The 18762-nt window shown below is 41.4% G+C and overlaps 3 protein-coding genes across 14 annotated transcripts; all 3 read right to left on the bottom strand.

The window, feature by feature from the left end:
* Positions 1–311: 311 nt before the first annotated feature.
* LOC4343920 (vacuolar protein sorting-associated protein 27) lies at positions 312–3415 on the bottom strand. Of its 2 annotated transcripts, none has more exons than XM_015791147.3 (10): positions 3164–3415; positions 2957–3013; positions 2749–2816; positions 2398–2602; positions 2203–2327; positions 1849–1924; positions 1665–1724; positions 1553–1603; positions 1048–1126; positions 312–606 (listed from the first exon to the last, which is right to left on the bottom strand). In XM_015791147.3, the coding sequence occupies exons 1-10, from the start codon at positions 3245–3247 to the stop codon at positions 518–520; spliced, it is 894 nt and encodes a 297-aa protein (XP_015646633.1). In that variant the 5' UTR covers positions 3248–3415; the 3' UTR covers positions 312–517. The 2 variants fall into 2 exon arrangements, with proteins under 2 accessions (XP_015646633.1, XP_015646634.1); XM_015791148.3 differs by having other exon boundaries at positions 2203–2324.
* A 581-nt stretch (positions 3416–3996) lies between these two features.
* LOC136357214 (uncharacterized) lies at positions 3997–7660 on the bottom strand. 3 transcript variants are annotated; one of them, XR_010742405.1, is made up of 5 exons: positions 6594–6731; positions 6077–6170; positions 5444–5568; positions 5210–5322; positions 3997–4462 (listed from the first exon to the last, which is right to left on the bottom strand). XR_010742405.1 is itself a non-coding variant. In XM_066312178.1 (5 exons), exons 2-5 carry the CDS (start codon positions 6627–6629, stop codon positions 4388–4390), a joined length of 342 nt encoding a protein of 113 aa, XP_066168275.1. In that variant the 5' UTR covers positions 6630–6683; positions 6826–7660; the 3' UTR covers positions 3997–4387. The 3 variants fall into 3 exon arrangements, 1 of the variants encoding a protein (XP_066168275.1); XM_066312178.1 differs by lacking the exon at positions 5210–5322 and adding an exon at positions 6826–7660 and having other exon boundaries at positions 3997–4418; positions 6077–6226; positions 6594–6683; XR_010742406.1 differs by lacking the exons at positions 5210–5322; positions 6077–6170; positions 6594–6731 and having other exon boundaries at positions 4154–4462; positions 5444–5592.
* On the bottom strand, positions 7518–17721 carry LOC4343918 (folate synthesis bifunctional protein, mitochondrial). Of its 9 annotated transcripts, none has more exons than XM_015791146.3 (17): positions 17233–17611; positions 15569–15701; positions 15411–15482; positions 15245–15313; positions 15089–15160; positions 14929–14997; positions 14734–14805; positions 14569–14634; positions 14425–14490; positions 14003–14337; positions 13575–13858; positions 12722–12993; positions 12502–12637; positions 12034–12164; positions 11743–11899; positions 11468–11604; positions 7518–9252 (listed from the first exon to the last, which is right to left on the bottom strand). In XM_015791146.3, the coding sequence occupies exons 1-17, from the start codon at positions 17348–17350 to the stop codon at positions 7752–7754; spliced, it is 3690 nt and encodes a 1229-aa protein (XP_015646632.1). In that variant the 5' UTR covers positions 17351–17611; the 3' UTR covers positions 7518–7751. The 9 variants fall into 9 exon arrangements, with proteins under 9 accessions (XP_015646632.1, XP_025883063.1, XP_025883064.1 ...); XM_066312176.1 differs by lacking the exon at positions 7518–9252 and having other exon boundaries at positions 11185–11604; positions 17233–17377; positions 17610–17721; XM_026027278.2 differs by lacking the exons at positions 11468–11604; positions 11743–11899; positions 12034–12164; ... (11 more) ...; positions 15569–15701; positions 17233–17611 and adding exons at positions 9344–9485; positions 9705–9920 and having other exon boundaries at positions 7518–9259.
* Positions 17722–18762: the final 1041 nt, after the last annotated feature.

Below are 18762 nucleotides of genomic sequence, written 5' to 3'. Positions count from 1 at the left end.
TCTTTTAAAAATATCTCGCGCCTAATGGAATGTTAGGGCTGGTCACTGACCTTAAGAGACAGAAGATCATGACGAATAGCTCGCCAGATATTTTTCGTAGGCGCCCGGAATAAAAAAGATCAGTGCCACCGCGGCATTGACGAGGCTGTCCCAAGCCAACAGCTGACTTTATCCTTCAGCCGGCTGACCGGCTCGGCACCTCAACGAGAAAATACAGTAAATACAGATTTTCTTCAGACCAATGCTAATAATAAACCAGGACATATGATTACATATACATGAACATATGTATGCACGATGACATGGCAAGATTAAGCACAATGAATTATTTTTTTAGCTGGCGAAACATGCAGTTTATGAGCTGGTGTTGTTTTGACATTTTGTAGGCGATGGTGCCAACAGAAATACTACTATACCCACAGCAAAGAGGCCCCTCGGTTGGTAAAAATGGTTTTATTCTGGGCCATGCAAGGGGGGGCACCATCTTTGGCACATGAACAAGAGGAGAAAAATATCACTAGGGTCGTTGTGATGCCGCAAGTTCTTCCATCCTCTGGCGCATCTTGTATTGCAGCATGGCTGGAGCACAATCCAAAGGAGTTTCCCCTGCGCAACGAAATTCATGACGATTGTTAGCATTTGTTAACAACTCCAGGCGCTGGCAGAAATATCTACAGATGAGCTGAAATGAGCATTTGTCTCGAGGCTAGGATTTGGTATAACGTAATCCTGACCCAAAACGGTCTAGCGTTTAATAATCCAAAAAATCTGCTACAACAAGATAAACTTATCAAAAAGGCACTTGTTACATCAGCTAAACATAACAGGTAGCCCAGGTACATAGTACTGCTTCTATTCTACCCAAGCCTGCCTGACCTTGAGGAACATAAATACAGTAAAAGCATAAAAGGCCCCTGAGGTCATCGAAGCTAACGTGCAATTCAAGCAAATTGCAGAAAACAAGGGTGGGACTGAAAATGGGAGATAATGTATTTAAATGATCTTCTGTGCTTATATGAATGGGTTCAAGTAGTAAAAAGAAGCAACCTTGTCCATTTTTGCTCTGAATATTTGCTCCATTATCCATGAGAATAAGAGCAATCTCTGTCTGGTTAAATAGTGCAGCCTGCAATTGTCCAGAAAAGGATGTATGTTAGACAGTGATCATATGTATTACAACTAGATAATTTACAAATGAACTGGGATAAGTGTTCATGCCGGGATGAAGGTTTGTCAATTGTATGGAAATTTACACATAAGGAAGCAACTAATCGATAAAAAAAATAGATTGTTTTAAAGAAGTCTTTCTTGGATATTTCATTGATCAGAAGATAGGTTATTTTCAGTACCTATTGCATTCTGTTGTATGTTATCCTAATGCACAGTACAATGCATTCTTGTTGTATGTTATCCTGATGCATGGATGTGCTTGTCTTTACACAGCAAATTCTGTTACTCTTGTTATCTTGTATGAACAGATTTATGGAGGTATTTAAGAAAATGATACAACAATAAAAGTCAACCAAAAGGGACATAATAAAAGGGCACATACCAAATGTAGCAAAGCAAATCCTTGCTTATCGCAGTAATTAGAATCCACTCCCTGCCCAATGTTGGAGGTAAGAATCAAGATGACAAAATCAGACAAGAGAGGACAACATTACCTGGCTGAGAAGTTTCTTGACAGCTTTAATATCCCCACTCTTAATTGCTTCCCTCAGTCCCTACAAGGAGTAATAACTGGGTTAGACAGACTTAAACTTGCCAGGCCAGAAATACCACCTTGTACTGTATGCTGAAAAATAGAATAGAAAGGAGCTGTTGAGGTATTCTTTTAAACAAACTTACCTCCCCAGTAACATCATATTCAGAAGGACCCTTATCATTAGTATCATTGCTCATCAGGCCAAGATTTAAGAATGAGCTGCAATACAATAATAATAAGATTATACCCAAGAGATCTGAGGATCAGTTTGAACACCTATGCCTAATGCAGATATGTCAAAGTTTTGATTACAAAACAAGCGTGCAGAAAAGGTGGCAGTGAGATAATGACCAGAACATGCTTCTAGATCTTGCCAAATAAAGCTGAGCGTATTTTGGCACAGTGTACTACAAAGGATAATACTTAATAGAGATATATATCACAATAATAAGTCAAGCATTTCTCTTCAGAATACAAGAAAGTGAATTCTAACGAACCTTGAGTTGCTGCTTGAAGTGGCCGAAGCCTTCTTGACACTTGATTCAGCAGATTGTTGATTGGTAGAAGATTTTTTTGGCCTAGGATTCGACTGTGCACTTGAGGAAGTTGTGCTGATACTCTGCTGCATATGCTCGTTAGGCGGAGGCACACAAAACTTAGGTGTTGATAAAATAAAATGGACTGTCATCTACCTTTACAGGCACAGGTTCTGGTTTCGGAGCCTCGCATATACACAAAGGCATTCCACATTTGCACTCAATAACAGCAGGTGCACTGTGAAACGCTGAATTTTTCATAGGTGATGAAGCATCATCTTCCCCCAAGTTTAACCCTGAAAAGGAGTCAGCTGCACTAGATACACTCCCAGGTGAACCGGCATTGCCAACACCACCACGACTGCAACATTATACAGGACATAAGTAAATTATACAGGGTGCGCTCGGAGGTGATCAAGGAAAGCTGCTTATTCAGTTATACCTAACCCAAATACAAGTGAGTAGACAGTTAGATTCTAGCAGTAAAATAAATCATAGGCTGGCTACCTGGAGGATTTGTTGAAGCAATCATAGCAGACTCTGACGTCCGTGTATATCCCGTACTGTGGGAGAGCCTGCAACCAACCAATTGAAGTTGAAGCAAATGATTCAAAACCGCAAACCCAAACTCCCCAGGCACTTGCACTGCTAGTAGATCAAGCACAAATTTCCCACGGAATCACACCAAAACATCCTCAGTTTACTGAGTTCTCACCATATGGTACGACGAGTGCTCGTGGCAGAGCGTCCTCCCGCAGTTGCGGCAGTGATGCTGCAACAACAGCGTAAAATCCGTCAGCAAATCAGAGAACACGATACTCTCCCCCACTGCTACCCAAGTAGCGATCCACGATCCGACTCACGCCATAGGCGATCCACCCACGGAGCGAGGGAGAGGGATAAGGGAGAGGAAGATTCGTACGCGGCGGCGGAAGGTGGTGAAGGTGCAGCGGCAGACGTCGCAGTGGGCGGACTCCTGGAACGGCGGCGGCGTCTCCATGGCCATCGTCGTCGTCGGCGGCGGCGGCGGCGGCTCCCGCGAACCAACCTGACCCCGCCGGCGAGACCACGTGCGCGGATCGGATTCGGAGCGGCCGATCTCGCCGCGATTCCTCCCCGATCTGAGGCGGAATCGATGAGAGGAAGCAGCCGCGCCGCGGCGTCGGGGTAGACCGGGAGTCCGGGAGGAAGAGGAAGGGGATGAGAGGATCGCGGCGGGTGATTCTGCGCCGTCGATGGATTTGTGCACGGCTGAGATTGCGCCTCTCTCTTTTTTTTTTGTTACTGAAAAGATAAACAGAACTGCTCTTGACAAAGGGAAGAGTTTTTTGTTTTTTTTTTTTTGAGAATACAAAGGGAAGAGTTGATGGTGTGTAAATTCAGTTCTTCCTGAGGGTGTGTTTAGTTCACGAAAGAAAATTTTTGGATGTCATATCGGACGTTTGACCGAATGTCGGAAGGGTTTTCGGACACGAATGAAAAAACTAATTTCATAACTCGCCTGTAAACCGCGAGACGAATTTATTAAGCCTAATTAATCCTTCATTAGTACATGTGGGTTACTATAGTACTTATGGCTAATCATGGACTAATTAGACTTAAAAGATTCGTCTCACAATTTCCATACAAACTGTGCAATTAGTTTTATTTTTATCTATATTTAATGCTCTTTGCATATGTTCAAATATTCAATGTGACTTTTTAGAAAAAGAAATTGGGGAACTAAACAAGGCCTGAACTCAGGCAGGTCAGAAATTAATAACACAAGTACTCCCTCCATCCTTAAAAAAACAAATATAAAACTGAACATGATACATCCTAATACAATGAAACTGGACATATGTATGTTTGGAATGTGTTCCATCTAGTACTAGTTTAGTTTTTTATAGGACAAAGAGAGTACAAAACAAGGTGAAGAGGAGTTTGGGTCATCATTAAATCAAATTAACACAGGTTCAATGATGTTTCAGAAGATTGTTGCAGCTCTTTTACATTTACAGACGACTGAGTACAGAAAGGCTTATCCACTGTGACAGTTCATTCAGAGAACAGTCAAAAGGATTTGTCTTCCTCGTGTTGCCGAAATGGCAAAATCCATCTGAATTTCCCTGCTCGGCTTTCAAGTTCAGCTGCTCCAAATGTCAAATTAGTTTGTTGGGACATTCCTTGCTTTAAGCCTGATCCACATCACAATGCAATTATGACAGTTCATCCTTGACCGCTGTTGCACATCAGAACCAAAAAAAAAAAAAAAACTTCACTATAAATTGCTCACATTAGAGCAGGTACAATAGCAGGCTATAAACCAGCTACAAATATGTTTTAAGGAGATAAATGGGGAGAGAGAATAGTAGCAGGCAAAAGATTTGTAGCCAGCTGTAGCACGGACTCCAAGACACGGTGTGTGTATGACAGGTGGGACCAGGTATTAATAGTGTAATATGTAACTATTGTATAAATGACCTATTAGATTGGCTGTAGATGAATTAGAGCTAGTAGTTGGCTATACTATTGAACCTGCTCTAATGAAGAGAAGCCGAGCGAATGCCAATACGGAGAGAAAAGAATGTGATAACCATCTAACTCAGCATGGAAGTTTTTTTTTTTTTTTTGGGGGGGGGGTATATCACTCCCCTTTGGCAAAATGCAAAAGGTTCATGCGGCACTTGGCCACTTGCAATGTTAAGACTCAGCATTAGGAATACATCAACGAACCATCATCCAGTTCTGGGTCATTTGTTTGCGATAACACACACACAAAAAAAAAAAAAAGAAATCTTTTGACTACAGTCAACAAAGTGACATAAGATAAAACACAATGTAGAACCAAACAAGAGGAAATGCGGAAAGTATGACCAACCGAACATGTTCCCAAAAAGCTGTTACATGCAATTTTATGGAATTGAACGAATGTAGTCTTTATGATAGAAAAATGCAATAACTAGCAACAAGTAATGTCCTCAGAAACCTGAATCGATATCATGGAACAACCATTCCGGTTATGACCAGCTTAATCATCCGGCACTTGCATTCTGACAGTTTCATCCGAAATAGATGCATGCCTTTAGCATGATACCAAGGCTAAAAATGTAAAGAAAATGCAAAGTAATTACCGTTTGTTTTCTGTTCAACGGCTCAAAAGTGCTAAATTATGGTACAAAAAGAAGTGATTGGAATTGCTTGAGTGTTCTAAGTAAACTACCTGACTTGCACACTGGGCCTCACCATGAGACCAGCTCTTTTCCATGCTAAGGCTTGAGTAACTCCAAATGACAGAGACTTATCAGGCCATTGAAACATAGGAGTGAACTTGGTGCCTTGCTTATTCTTTAAGGGAAAAAAAAACGTTACCACAGGTGAAAGACCACTTTACCAATATAGAACGAACACAGGAGAAGAGCTAAAACAGATCAGTGCTGGTTATGCAGTAAAAAGAAAAGATAAAGGTACACTGATCATATAGAAGTTGTCATAGTAATAACTAATAACACAAATAACAGAAAACAGCCATGTTTGTGAAAGCAAGTGTGCACACTTCCTAATTCATGAAATGAACTCATAAACAATGAGAAACATCGGAGCGTGCAGAGTGTTCCAACCAAAAGGTTGTGATACTATCAATAAACATAACATATTTCTGATCAGAAGCCGATTAACAATGATGTGAAGTTTAAAAGTAGTCATTGCTTAAATCATACCGTTACTCCACACTGCATTAGAATTTTTTTTCTAAGAAAAAGCAGGGGCACGGTAGCTTTGCGGGAGCAGCTCACAATTTTTCAGATATCACAATTAACTAATTTATGAGAAAAAGATAAATAGGGAGCATGCTAACCTTGCAAGAGAAGCTGACTCTAGTTTCTCCTGGGTATTTCCCATGAGCTTGAAGCAACCCACCAAATAATGGAAGAAAACCACTTGCTGTAATCCTGTCGCCAGTAACATATGTTAGTTGTCCATTGGGGAACTGCAGGTCCATGAAGGACTGCAACAAATAACCATGTTACTCTGTTAGATAGTATCAATATTCCAGTTTCAAATACAAACAACAATGGTGGGAGGTTATATTAAACAGATCTAGCAGATTGCCAGGAAGATAATGCATGCTAAAGCATGAAGCAGAAGCTGACTAAACAGACTTCAAACACAAACTATCAACATAAAAAGAAGCACGGTCTTCAATTGCACAACAGAATGCAACAAAAGGAACTTAAAGGTCAGTAAATCTTGGGTACTTTTAGAGTTATTCATGTAGGTGGGTGATTACTAGTAAACTCATTCTAACCAGTGACGAGATATGAGATAATGCGAACACTATAATGCAGAATTCAACAAAAAATAGCCATACTTACACAAGCTACTGGATTGAGGCAAACCATTGACATCATCAACCATTTCCGATGTTTTGACCAAATAGCAGGGCAGAGAGAATGGACTCCATTCTGTAATAATATCATTCTTAGTGAGAAATTTACTAACTACAAGAAAATAATAAAAGAAAGAGAACACAGAAGGATAGAAAAAGCATTATAACGGCCCATAGGGAAGACCAGTATGTGTAAAGAAACAGTAAGATAAGAGTACCTTGCGATCATAACCATACCAAAGCAGATGTTGCTTCGATAGATGAACAGGCAACAGAACTCTCAATGTCGTGGTTCCTGGTATTGTATGCAGCCGTTCACCATTGCGCTACAGAACTTTTTGCTTGTGACAACATAATTAAATCCAACTTATATTGTACTATAATGTAATTATATTATATGATACTATAACTGCTTCTAAATATTCTATGAGAGATTTTCTAGTAAAATAAATTGTAGATACAAAATTCCCTTTCAGACAGAAGGAAGAATAAAAAAAAGATTATAATGAAGCTACCGATTTCCATTGGAAGATAAAAAGAAGAGAAGACTACCGTATAAACCTAGCATGATAAACATCATCATGTGTAAAAAGCTATTCCCTCCGTCCCATTTTAAGTGCATTTGTGTATTTCTGTGTCTAACGTTTGACGGTCCGTCTTATATAAAAGGAATTACAGGGAGAAGTTCCATAGCAGGCAAGCTGGAATAACTTCAAGTTATGATCCAAAGTTCCCAACAAATCAGACCTGTAGAAAATTTGAATCCTGAAAGGTCAAAACTTTAGGGATCTGTATACATGGAGAAGTTCCATAGCAGGCAAGCAGATCTAAAATACATGGAGAATAACTTCAAGTTATGGCCCAAAGTTCCAAACAAATCAGACCTGTAGAAAATTTGTGAATCCTGAAAGGTCAAAACTCTAGAGATCTGTATAACCGTTACCTCAGAAGATTATTGAAATGATGTGACAAAAAGAAAAATTCCATCTCAAGCTCACATAACAGTTGTGTGCACATGCTTTCTATGATGATACTCGCCCTATGGTATTATCTGAGAAGCCAACATTATGGCCGAGTTACTATTATTGATCATTATTTTCTAGTACAAAACTGGAGTATGATCTATTTTCCGAAGGTGGTATAATCATCTTCTGCCTTTGCTCAATGCATCAGAGACCTTTGCAGTATCCACGCCATATTTAACATTATGCACCCTTACTATATTAGCACCATTCAATATCCCAGCAGTAGCAACGACCATGGTAGCAGCATCTCTCTCAGTGGGATTGACACGATTGCATATTTCACCTAAAAATCTTTTCCTTGAGGGTCCAAGTAAAATTGGCACATGTGAAGCACCTAAACTCATTTTACCTATCTCTGTTCTAATAGATTCCAAACCCATGATAACTTCAAGGTTATGTTTGGAATTCTTGGAGAATCCAATACCAGGATCAAGAACTATCCTCCACAAAGGAATCCCAGACAACTCTGCTTGTCTCACCCTTTTATATAGCTCAGAAGCAACTTCTTTACAAACATCACCGTATAGTAGATTCTGTTCACTTTGCATAGTAGATGGATCTCCTCTCATATGCATAGTCACATATGGAACTCCAAGTTCAGCTACAACTTCAAGAATTCTTGGGTCAATCTGTCCACCAGATACATCATTAACAATGTGTACTCCTCTTTTCACAGCTTCAGCAGCGACTTCTGCATAGAATGTATCCACTGAGAGCAGCTTGCCTTCCATCTCAGGAATTCCTGTGATCGCATCTAGAACAGGAACCAACCTCTCAAGCTCTTCGTCTGCAGATAATCTTCTTGCAAGGGGCCTAGTGGATTGAGCACCAATATCAATGATGTCTGCACCTTCTGATATTAATAACTTGGTCTGAGCAATGGCAGCTTCCACTTCCTGAAACTTACCACCATCACTGAAGCTGTCTGGTGTCAAATTAAGCACCCCCATGACAAGAGTCCTCTCAGACCAATCCAACAGACGATTTCCGACTGGCAATACCCTTTTAATTCCTTCTGTTCCAATTATAGATTCACCTCCAAGTTTATCCCATGATTCAAAGAACCCACCAGTGCACTTTGCAAGAGAATGCCAACTTTTTTCCACGTTATCATCAGTGGATGAGCCTAGAAGGTCAACAAGAGGTGCTAAAACGAACGGCCTCTCATGGATGCGTTCATGTGGCACAGTTAGATTCTCAGTACTAATATGTGATTTGCCATATAGAAGAATGTCCAGATCGATCGGTCTGGGACCATACCTTATCCCGTCAGTGCGCCCTATATCCTTCTCAATTTCCTTTAGCTTCTTGAGCAATTCATGAGGTTCCAGCTTGGTTGTGCCCCTAACAGCAGAGTTCAGGAACCGCGGCTGATCAGTCACATAAGCCGGGGAAGTCTCATACAAGCAGGCATGCCTGGTGATATTTACACCCGAGTTCTTCATCATACGCAATGCCCTGTCAAACGTACTGATTCTATCCCCCACATTGCTGCCCAGTGCAATCACAATCTCCTGGTCCGCAGAACCACCCCCTAGGGAACACTGCGTAAACGAGCGCGCCCTGCACGGAACAACATGCCTCGATGCTTTCCGCGAGGGTTTCAGAGAACGCCCAAGAGCAGATACTGTTGAAACGCAAAGAAATGAATGAGTTAGCACTGTTCCTGCTCTGGACAACAAACATTACTAGGTGTTAGGGACAGTACTACCACCTGATAGCGCATCCGACGCAGCTAACCCTCCTCCGCAGTAGTTCTTGGCAACCGAGTACATCTTCCTGAATGTCTCCTTAGCACGCAGCATCGTCAAGCATATGTGAGGCGGAGAATTCTGAACCGAAATTGCAGCGCCCTACCCATGCGCAAGCATCAGGTGAGCTCAACTAGTGAACTAACTACCCCAAGGGCGGATCTAACATGGAGCATGGGGGTTCGTTGAGAGAAAAGCTGCTTTCAGTATTAAGTTTAAGGCAAGATTAGGAGAAAAAATTTGCAGGAAACCTAAGAGTTAACGCGGTGGTTAGAGAGAGAGAGATGAGGAAGAGGATGTGCGTAGCGGATGGATGCTCACCAGGATGCGGCGGAAGCAGCGGAACGAACGCGATGTGCGGCCCCTGCTCGCGCGCGCGCTTGCGGGATGGATGGGGATCGGCGCGGGCGGCGGCGGCGGCCGGCGAAAGAACTCACGAGGAGCCGACGCCGAGTGGACGGGAAATAGGATTTGGTAATCCGCGAAGGCGAAGCTGCGGTCGCATCGCATCGCAGCGAATACTTCCTCCGCTCGCGCACGGCCCTAAGCCCACACACCCCCACTTTACACGTTCGCATTCGGTTATTTTACTCTTTTTTTAAGAATTACACCGGTACAACGCATACATTCACAACGCACGCACACTCACCCCTGTGAACGTACGCACGCAAACCCTACCCCTATAAGCATCTTCAAAGACTAAAAAATATTAGGTCCCTCGACTATGGGTCGAATTTGGTTCGTGTATCTCAACAGTAAAACCCAGTATACAACGTCCCTCAATTATTAATACTGGTTAATTTAGACCTCCAAGCAATTTCCACGGTGGTTTTGTCCTATGAGGCTGAGTGGGGCCCACATGTCAGTCACGTGAAGAGGAAAAAAGAGATAGAGAGGGGTGCTCGGCCAGGACCTCGTTGCCCGCCTCGCCCTCCTGCACACATTGAGCAGTGAGGACACCTTTGCAGCCTCACCCTCCCACCCGTGGTAGTGAAGAGAGCATTCCTAAATTGACAGCATCCCAGGCCCTACGACTCCATATTTGTGCCATCTCCTCTTCTCCATCGGATATTGCACCATCTGTGGTATATTCATCAATCGCTAGCCTTAGCATAAGGCCCTTCCAAACCCTACTGCCTGTCTATGTTGCCAGCACTGGCTTCCCATACTCCGAATCATCCACATGTGGGCCTCTATCGCTCGTGGCCAACCCACCTCCTCTATGTTTGTTGCGCCTCCTCCATCGTTGTCCTTTTGAACCTACCATCCTCGCTTGCACCCTAGCCACAGCTATGCATACCCTAAGATGACAACATCGATTGATAGTACACCATCCTAAGACATTAAGAAAGATGACACCGAGCGTCATCATAGTTGCACCTAAAAAAAGTGCACGGGCTAGATTATCGTGTCAAAGCACACCTCCCATATCACCCGGATGGACATATTCATCTAGAACTATGACCTCAACATCGGTACATTCCACGCCGTGTCCTATTATTATGTTGTTGACTTTTAAACATACCATTTGATTTTTTATTTTTATTAAAAAATATATAAGCATCAGTTATTTCATTGTGACTTATTTTACTAAAGGTATTTTAAGTACAACCTTTTTTTATATTTACACTATATTTCTAGGTAAGGTGAATAGTCAAACGTCGTACCGAAAAGTCAATAGCTTTATAGAGTACATTTAAAAACCAAGGGAGTAACTTTTTAGCATCAAATTTGCGCCATTAGATTTGTAAAATTGAATGTACTTAACCAATATCCTACACTTATCACAAACCAACAAGCATTCGAGAACGGAGTGAGTATTATTTTTTTCTCGAGTGAAAAGATTTGTTGTGCTCGTCGACAATGAGGTGTGACGAGCACATGAACAATCAGCATCCGTTTCTTGGTTTGGCACTGGTGCACATACAGGTGACAGGCCACAGGGCGCTGCTAAGCTCACGCCCAAATCATCAAACTTCAAACTTTTTTTTTTAAACTACTCACCTAGCAAAGAAACATCTTTGAACAGCACATCACTCTCGCGCCTATATACAGCATTTTATCTTCTTCCCCTTTACCATGGTTCTTGGTCCCGGGATTCGCCGTCGCGCCGCCATGAGTGACCGTCGGCGCCGCACATCCTCGTCATGTTGGCTCTCTGCACAAGGCGGACCAGCAACTGGACGACCTCCGACATCGGCGGCCTGAACTCCGGTTCGGACTGTCGACAAAAGGTTGAGGAGCAAGCAGGATCAGAAGTGTGCAAAAGATGGAAAAAAAAGAAAACTGGAGCATTTGGGGAGCAAAGGAGAAGCTGATGTGGAGGTGATCGGCTGATCACTGATCATGGTGGTCTGACCTGAACGCAGAGCGCGATCGCGTCAGCGAAGCGGGAGAGCGATTTCGAAGGGTACAGCCCCTGGAGTGCAGGGTCGACCATCTGGTCCAAAGCGTCGATGTCGTGCAGCTGGGGAGTTGCCCACCCGACCAGTGACTGCTCCGACCGTGGCCGGGATCTGCAAATGTTCAGACAGCAAGGGGCAATACAGTTCAGTTCAGTTCAGTTCAGAGGATTGTGCAACAGTGCAAGGTTTGAGAACTTGAGAAAAATTGAGGAGAAATGGTGATGGTGCAGTGTCTGTGTGTTCACCTGTCAAAAGGTTTCCGGCCAGTCAGGAGCTCTAGCATGACAACACCGAAGCTGTACACGTCACTCTTCACGGAGTACTGGCCAGACATGGTCACCTCAGGGGCCCTGTATCCTGAGTCCTCATCTGACACCTGAAATTGTCGTTATGTAAGTATGTTTGGATAGAAATTTTGGGACCCCAATTTTTTTATAAGCATTTTCAGTAACAAAATTTGCAAAATACAGTCATAACATACTAGGTAACCATGGACTAGTACAGAGTATGTCGATCCTGAAATTTTATCATGTTATTCAATAATCATTTTTTGATCTTCTCAATATACCACATGAAGTATTATGCTAAAGTGAGCTTTAGATACTTCAATGAACAAAAAAAAGTGTAAAGCATTTCTGCGGGCAATCAATCATGATTTAAATTCATGTAAAACAGCGGTAAGACAGTTGGAGGATATATGCCTAATATGTTACCTGAGATTCCCGGTTAGGAATAAGGTCAGCAAACCCAGAATCTGAAAGATGGGGATTTAGCTCGTTATCCAGAAAAATATTGGATGACTTGAAATTCTTGTGTATCACGGAAGGTGAACAAGTTTCATGTAGATATCTGAAAGTTTCACATGATTGACATGAATTTTCAGCTCTAAAACAGGAGGGAAGAATTGCACGTTTCTTTCACAGTTTCACTTACTCTAATGCCCTCGCAGATCCAAGGGCAATCTTCACACGGCTATTCCAAGACAACGGTTGGCTTTGATCATCCACTAGATGAAGCAAGTCTTTAAGAGAACCATTTCGGTAGAACTCATATGCCAGTAAGCACTGCCCATGCTCTGAACAGTAGCCAACTAACTCAGAAAGGCTTGGATGATTTAACCTTGAAATATTTGCAACTAACTCAATGAACAAATCTGAAGGATGGCCCGGGAATGCAGAGAAATTGATTTTCTTCACAGCCAGGACCTGAAAGTAACAAGAAATGGTGATGACTGAAATATGCAGTAGCCAGGATGATGATTTGAAAGTACCAAAGGTGTGAATTGTTTCTTGAATTTTATATAATCTTAACAAACAGAAAAAATAAGTCCTTTTTTTTTTGGAAAGGTTGGTACTTGTAAAGAAAATGAGAGTGCCACATCTTATATTACATATAATCAATGCTCCTGTGATGACAGTAAATACTTGTCATGATTCCATATACTAAGAATATTGAGTACTTGTATATGATAGAATGATTTTTTTTTCTCTATTTATTGAAGGAAAGAAAGACTGGCAGTAGTAATGCAAGCATAAATTGTGTGTAGACATAGATAATCATGTAAACGGAACACTTTCGTGCTACCACAGCTAAAAATTTCCAAGCAGGTATAGATCAACTGATGCATATCATCTTAGCCTATTGTCTAGGACAATATAGATTTAGCATGTCAAGTTTAGCACATCCACTTAATTGCAGATTCTATGGTAGTAAAAAAACAATACAGTGGTTTTTTGGTGCAAGGAAAAGATTCAAAAGTAAGGATAAGAGGTAATTGTGGAAGCACCTTGTGGTCATTGAATTTCGCCTTGTAAACACGACCGAATAACCCCTCTCCAATTAAATTGTCAGCACAGAAGCTGCCTGTTGCCACCTGTAGGTCTGCCACAGTGTATGCAGGTGTTCTGATGGAACTAAAACTTATTTTCCTTGTGAAAGACTTGCTGGTGACATCATTTTCATCAATGGACTTGTGCAAGTCAATTCTTGTTGGAGGTTTTAAATTCATTGAAACAGTTTTCTGTAATTCTTCCTTGCCAATTGTTGAGATGATCTTGATTGACTTCATCTCTGAAAAGAGTAGTTTTGATATGGGAATACAGCATATTACTTACCTCTATGCAAAAGAGAAATGATAAGCATAGAAAAAATAAATGCAGTGCTGCACAACTGTTTGCAAATCATTCCAAAGCTGACAATTAGCATGAAACTTACGTTTAAGACTGTCTTTAAATCCTGAAACAATAGGGCTGAGAGGTTCCTTCTGTTCAGGATCTCCTCCTCGTGGCAATGACCAATATTTCTTCTTGATCACAAAGAAGGCAACTATTGCACCCACAACTACCAAACATACTACAATTCCGGCTATGGCACCACCACTTAGTTTAGAGTGTTTGCGACCATCATCAGACGGATTATTGTTAACAGTAGTAGTTGGAGGAGCAGGTTGTCGAGATTGTGGAGATTTGTATGGAGGAGATTTATAAGGTGGAGATTGATATGGTGGAGGTGGTGGTGAAGGACCACTTCCAAACGAGTTTCCATTTGTCCTACAAAAGGAGGAGAATATTGTTGGTATCCATCCAATAAGTCTATAATTGCAAGATCGTGAGTATATTGGTAACAGAAGTACTTACTGGAGATTCTTTATTTTCTTTAGCTTATCAGGTATCCATCCGGTGAATTGGTTATTTGCAACATTTCTGAAGTAGAATCAAATGTGTTATTAGAATTCGACTATAAATCAGAATAGGTTGGTTAGCAGATGCATGCCAACTCACAAGTCAGTAAGCGGAAGATCAGCAAGGACATCTATTGTGCCATTGAATCCGTTGTTCTGCAGATTACTGACAGGAGCAAATATTGCCTTTATAAACAAATTATGAAATTAATTTTGTTCTTGTCAACGGAAAAACTGAAAAATCTATTAACACATCCGTACTCACAGTTTTCTCAAATTTGTCAAGGAATTGAAGCTTTGTGGAATATTACCCGAAAGTGTATTGTATGAAAGGTCCCTGAGAGAAATGGACAGCTGGTTTAGTTTTTCCACTAGCTTGCCAGATTACTGAACATAAGACAACAAACCATATGGTAACGAGGCAAGTATGGGCAGTCAAAAATACAGGAAAACCACTCACAATGTTGTTAGGTTAGTTAGCTGGTTGAACATATCATTGGTGGTTGCAAGATGATTATGTCCAAGATTTCTGCATACAACAGAAAAGTATAGTTACAAAATTTTGTCAGAGTCTACCCAAAAAAAAAACTGAGGAAATGAGCACAATAACTCCAACTTACAAAATTCTAAGTGCAATCATTTGCGATATAGAGTATGGTATGCTTCCGGTGAAGTTGTTTTCTGCAAGGTTTCTGCACATAAAATTCTTTGTGAGAACTTAATATAATTTTACATGAAAACAGCAGGAACTTGAGTTGCGTGGACATGAAACTCACAATCTCTCAAGATTTGGAGGAAGGTTATAAGGAATGTCACTGCCTCCAAGATTATTCTTGCTCGTATCACTGCAGAAAGCTAAAAATAGATCAAAACCACTCTCAAAATGTAGACTGTGTAACTATCAAGGAATTGAGACTATATTGTCCAAGAGATCACACTAACAGTTCAACTAGTGAAGTCAGTAGATTCATGTTGTAGCCCAAAGTCCCGTTGATCCCCATGCCGGATAATTTTCTGCAGAGGATTCAGGAACAATGTCAGATAATAAGTTTAAGTAGTTTGTCACCCACAAAGGACCCCTTTTAGAGGCTCAAACTCACATTGCTGTCACCCTGGAACCCGAGCAAGTGATCCCAAGCCAGGACTGTCCACAGGGGTCTCCATTTTGTGACACCCAATTCGTCAGCTGGGATGGAGAATTCATGCTTGTGTACAAGACATTGAGAGCATTCACTGTATAGATGAAAAACAAAAAGGATTTGGATTATCAGCAATGTTGGATGAAACAAAAATTGCAGGTAATTGACCATAACAATAGTTTGTTCCTACTTTGGTGTTAGAAAACTTTCCCCACGAAATCTCCAGTTCCAAGAGGAATTTGGATAGCTAAAATGCTATGGTTGGAGCTCAAGATTATGTATAAAAAATGCAATGCATCTGCTGCTCTGCATCCCACTTGATTGGGGGAGGAGCTGACCGGAGATCTTGACGGAGGTGGGGTTCGACGATGCCGGTGGTGCGGGATTCGGCGGCGGTGCCCATGTGGTGGGTGGGTGGAGGCGTGGAGCTACTTGCTGACTAGGTGGAAAGGCGAGCGCAAGGTGCGTGGATGGCGACGGCGAGGTTAGGCTCGGCCGACGGCGGCGCGGCCGCGGCGACGCCGGAGATGGAAGTGAAGGAAATTTGCAAATAGGTCCCTATGGATAAAATATTATGCAGATAAGCCCCTGTTTCTGATCGCTACAGAGCCTACGCGTGCTGGTTTATTTTCACTGTAGTCCCTATTTAAACACAGTTTTCTCATACTAGCCCTATTTAATACTCCCTCCGTTTCAAAATGTTTGACACCGTTGACTCTTTAGCACATGTTTGACCGTTTGTCTTATTCAAAAAATTTTGTAAAATATGTAAAACTATATGTGTACATGAAAGTATATTTAACAATGAATCAAATAATATGAGAAGAATAAATAGTTACTTAATTTTTTTAATAAGACGAATGGTCAAACACGTACTAAAAAGTCAACGGTGTTAAACATTTTGAAACGGAGCGAGTAGCTTTTAGGCCTGGTTTAGTTTCCAATTTTTTCTTCAAACTTCCAACTTTTCCATCACATCAAAACTTTTCTACATACATAAACTTCCAACATTTCCATCACATCGTTCCAATTTCAATCAAACTTCCATTTTTGACGTGAACTAAACACACCCTTAGCTTCCAACCTCTGCCCGAATTTATTTGTCTTATGTTCAGTTCATCAAATCAAAGCCTTTGATGGTTGATACTTCCTCTGATTGATTTTATTTGTGTGTGACAGTTTGTCATAGGGATGGACGCTGGAACTTTTGAACTTTACTAATGGTAGTAAGTCTTTCGATCAAATTTCAAGGGGGGCTGTATCTTGTATGATCTTCAGCTTCTTGTCAAATTTTCATTTGCACACAGTTCTTTGTGTTATACTTATTCTAAAATTGAATTTGTTCAAATCTCTGGCATTTTATCACCCCCCCCCCCCCCCAAACAGCAAGAAATCTGAAAAAAAAATGTGTACACCTAGAGCAGCACTGCAGTGAACTGACCAAAAACAAACTGAAGAATCAAGAACCATTTCCCAGCCTCTTGCCAATCAAACAATCAAAACAAACCAAACCACCAAGAACATTGCACTGTTTCTTGATAAATTTTCTCAAGCAAAAAAACACACCAATCAAGATATAACATACATACATTAGCTACAACTTACAACAAGTAAGGATCACTTACCATCATCTGAGTCTGTGTTGGCACTAACCCCAGAGAGAGTAGCTGCCAAGAACAGCATCACAGCTCCAGTGGCCACGGCCATGGCTGCACCTCCTCCTCCTCTCATCCTCCTCTTCATTCCTACCTTGGCCGCTGCAACATTCGCCTGGAGACTCCCCCAAGAAAAGAACTAAACTTTGTTCCCAAACTATGAACAAAAATCTCTCCCTTTCCCCCCAACTTTGTATAGTAGTAGGCTAGTAGATTCTCTCTCTCTGATGAAATGTTTGTTTTTTCTTTGATGGATTGTGTTTGTCAGCAAGAAAGAATCAGAGAGATTCAGGGGGGAGGAAGGAGTAGAGGGTATTAAAGAAGTGGAGATCAACCTGGCTGCTCACCTGTTCACCCACCCATAAACCCTTGTCCCTTGAAGAGACTAACAAAGTCACAACATTGTTTTTCTGGAGTTGTTAGAGCAAATCTTCTAGTAGATAGCTAGGATGGCTCATGTTTTCTAACAAGAAAAATGGGGAAATTCTGAATGACAAAAGGATGATTACTGAAGAACAGACAAGAAACTGTTTTTTTTTCCCTTAAGAACTGTCAGTTCTGAAGCTGGGGGTGGTTATACATTCAATTTAATGCAAATGTGGGCAGCTTAGGTTAATACTGGTTTGTGCAAGTGCTGAGAAATGCGTGAGCAATGACACGTTGAAGAAGAGTTGAGTACTTAGTGGAAGAAATTGGGTCACTTTTTCTGTTTTTGTTTTTGTGCTGGTTGTGCAGTCGTGGCTCCCATACCGAATCGTTCCCGTCCATGCCGTCGCTTTTGATGATTATTGGGCGATGATCCAACATTCCAGTGCCGTGCGTGCGTGTGCAGCATGCTCTTCAGCAGCTCAGCACTTGAGCTCCTCTTTTGACCAGCATCAGTATGGGTACAGCAGTGTGGTTTCATTCTGGCGACAATGATGGTGGGACAGTTCTCAGTTCAGTACACCCCTCCTAACCACTTGGGCCCCTGTTTAGTTTACACCAAACTTTCCCCCAAACTCCCAACTTTCCATCACATCACATCACATACAAAACTTTTCTACTCACATAAACTCTCAACTTCTTTTCCAAACTACCAACTTTCCCCAAACTTCTCTCCAATTTCAGGAACTAAACACAACCTTGATTGGCCGAAAATGCTTGGATTCTCGTATATTGAAGGTCACCTTAAAGTTGGGGATTGCCACAGAAATTTTCAAAGGATTCAATTTTTTAAAGGAGTTTTTCAAATGCAACTAAGGGTGTATAAGTGAGTCGGTCCGTAAACCTACTTATAATAGGTTACACAGTTATTTGTGCTATAAGTGGGTTCACGGGTCGACCCACTTGTACCCTTAGATGCAACCGTTGATTCATAGGAGATGATGGAAAATTTATTCATATGGTTGCATTCCTATGACTCAATTTTACATGAAAATAAACTTTCATTTTGCTTTGTTTGTTCCATGTGATGCTATCAAAGAGCTCATCTTCATCTTTCCTGTCTTTTACATTTAT

The sequence above is a fragment of the Oryza sativa genome, chromosome 7, assembly GCF_034140825.1.
Source record: "Oryza sativa Japonica Group chromosome 7, ASM3414082v1".
In the NCBI taxonomy this organism is placed as follows: Eukaryota; Viridiplantae; Streptophyta; class Magnoliopsida; order Poales; family Poaceae; genus Oryza; species Oryza sativa.
This window is presented reverse-complemented; position numbering and strand designations above follow the sequence as displayed.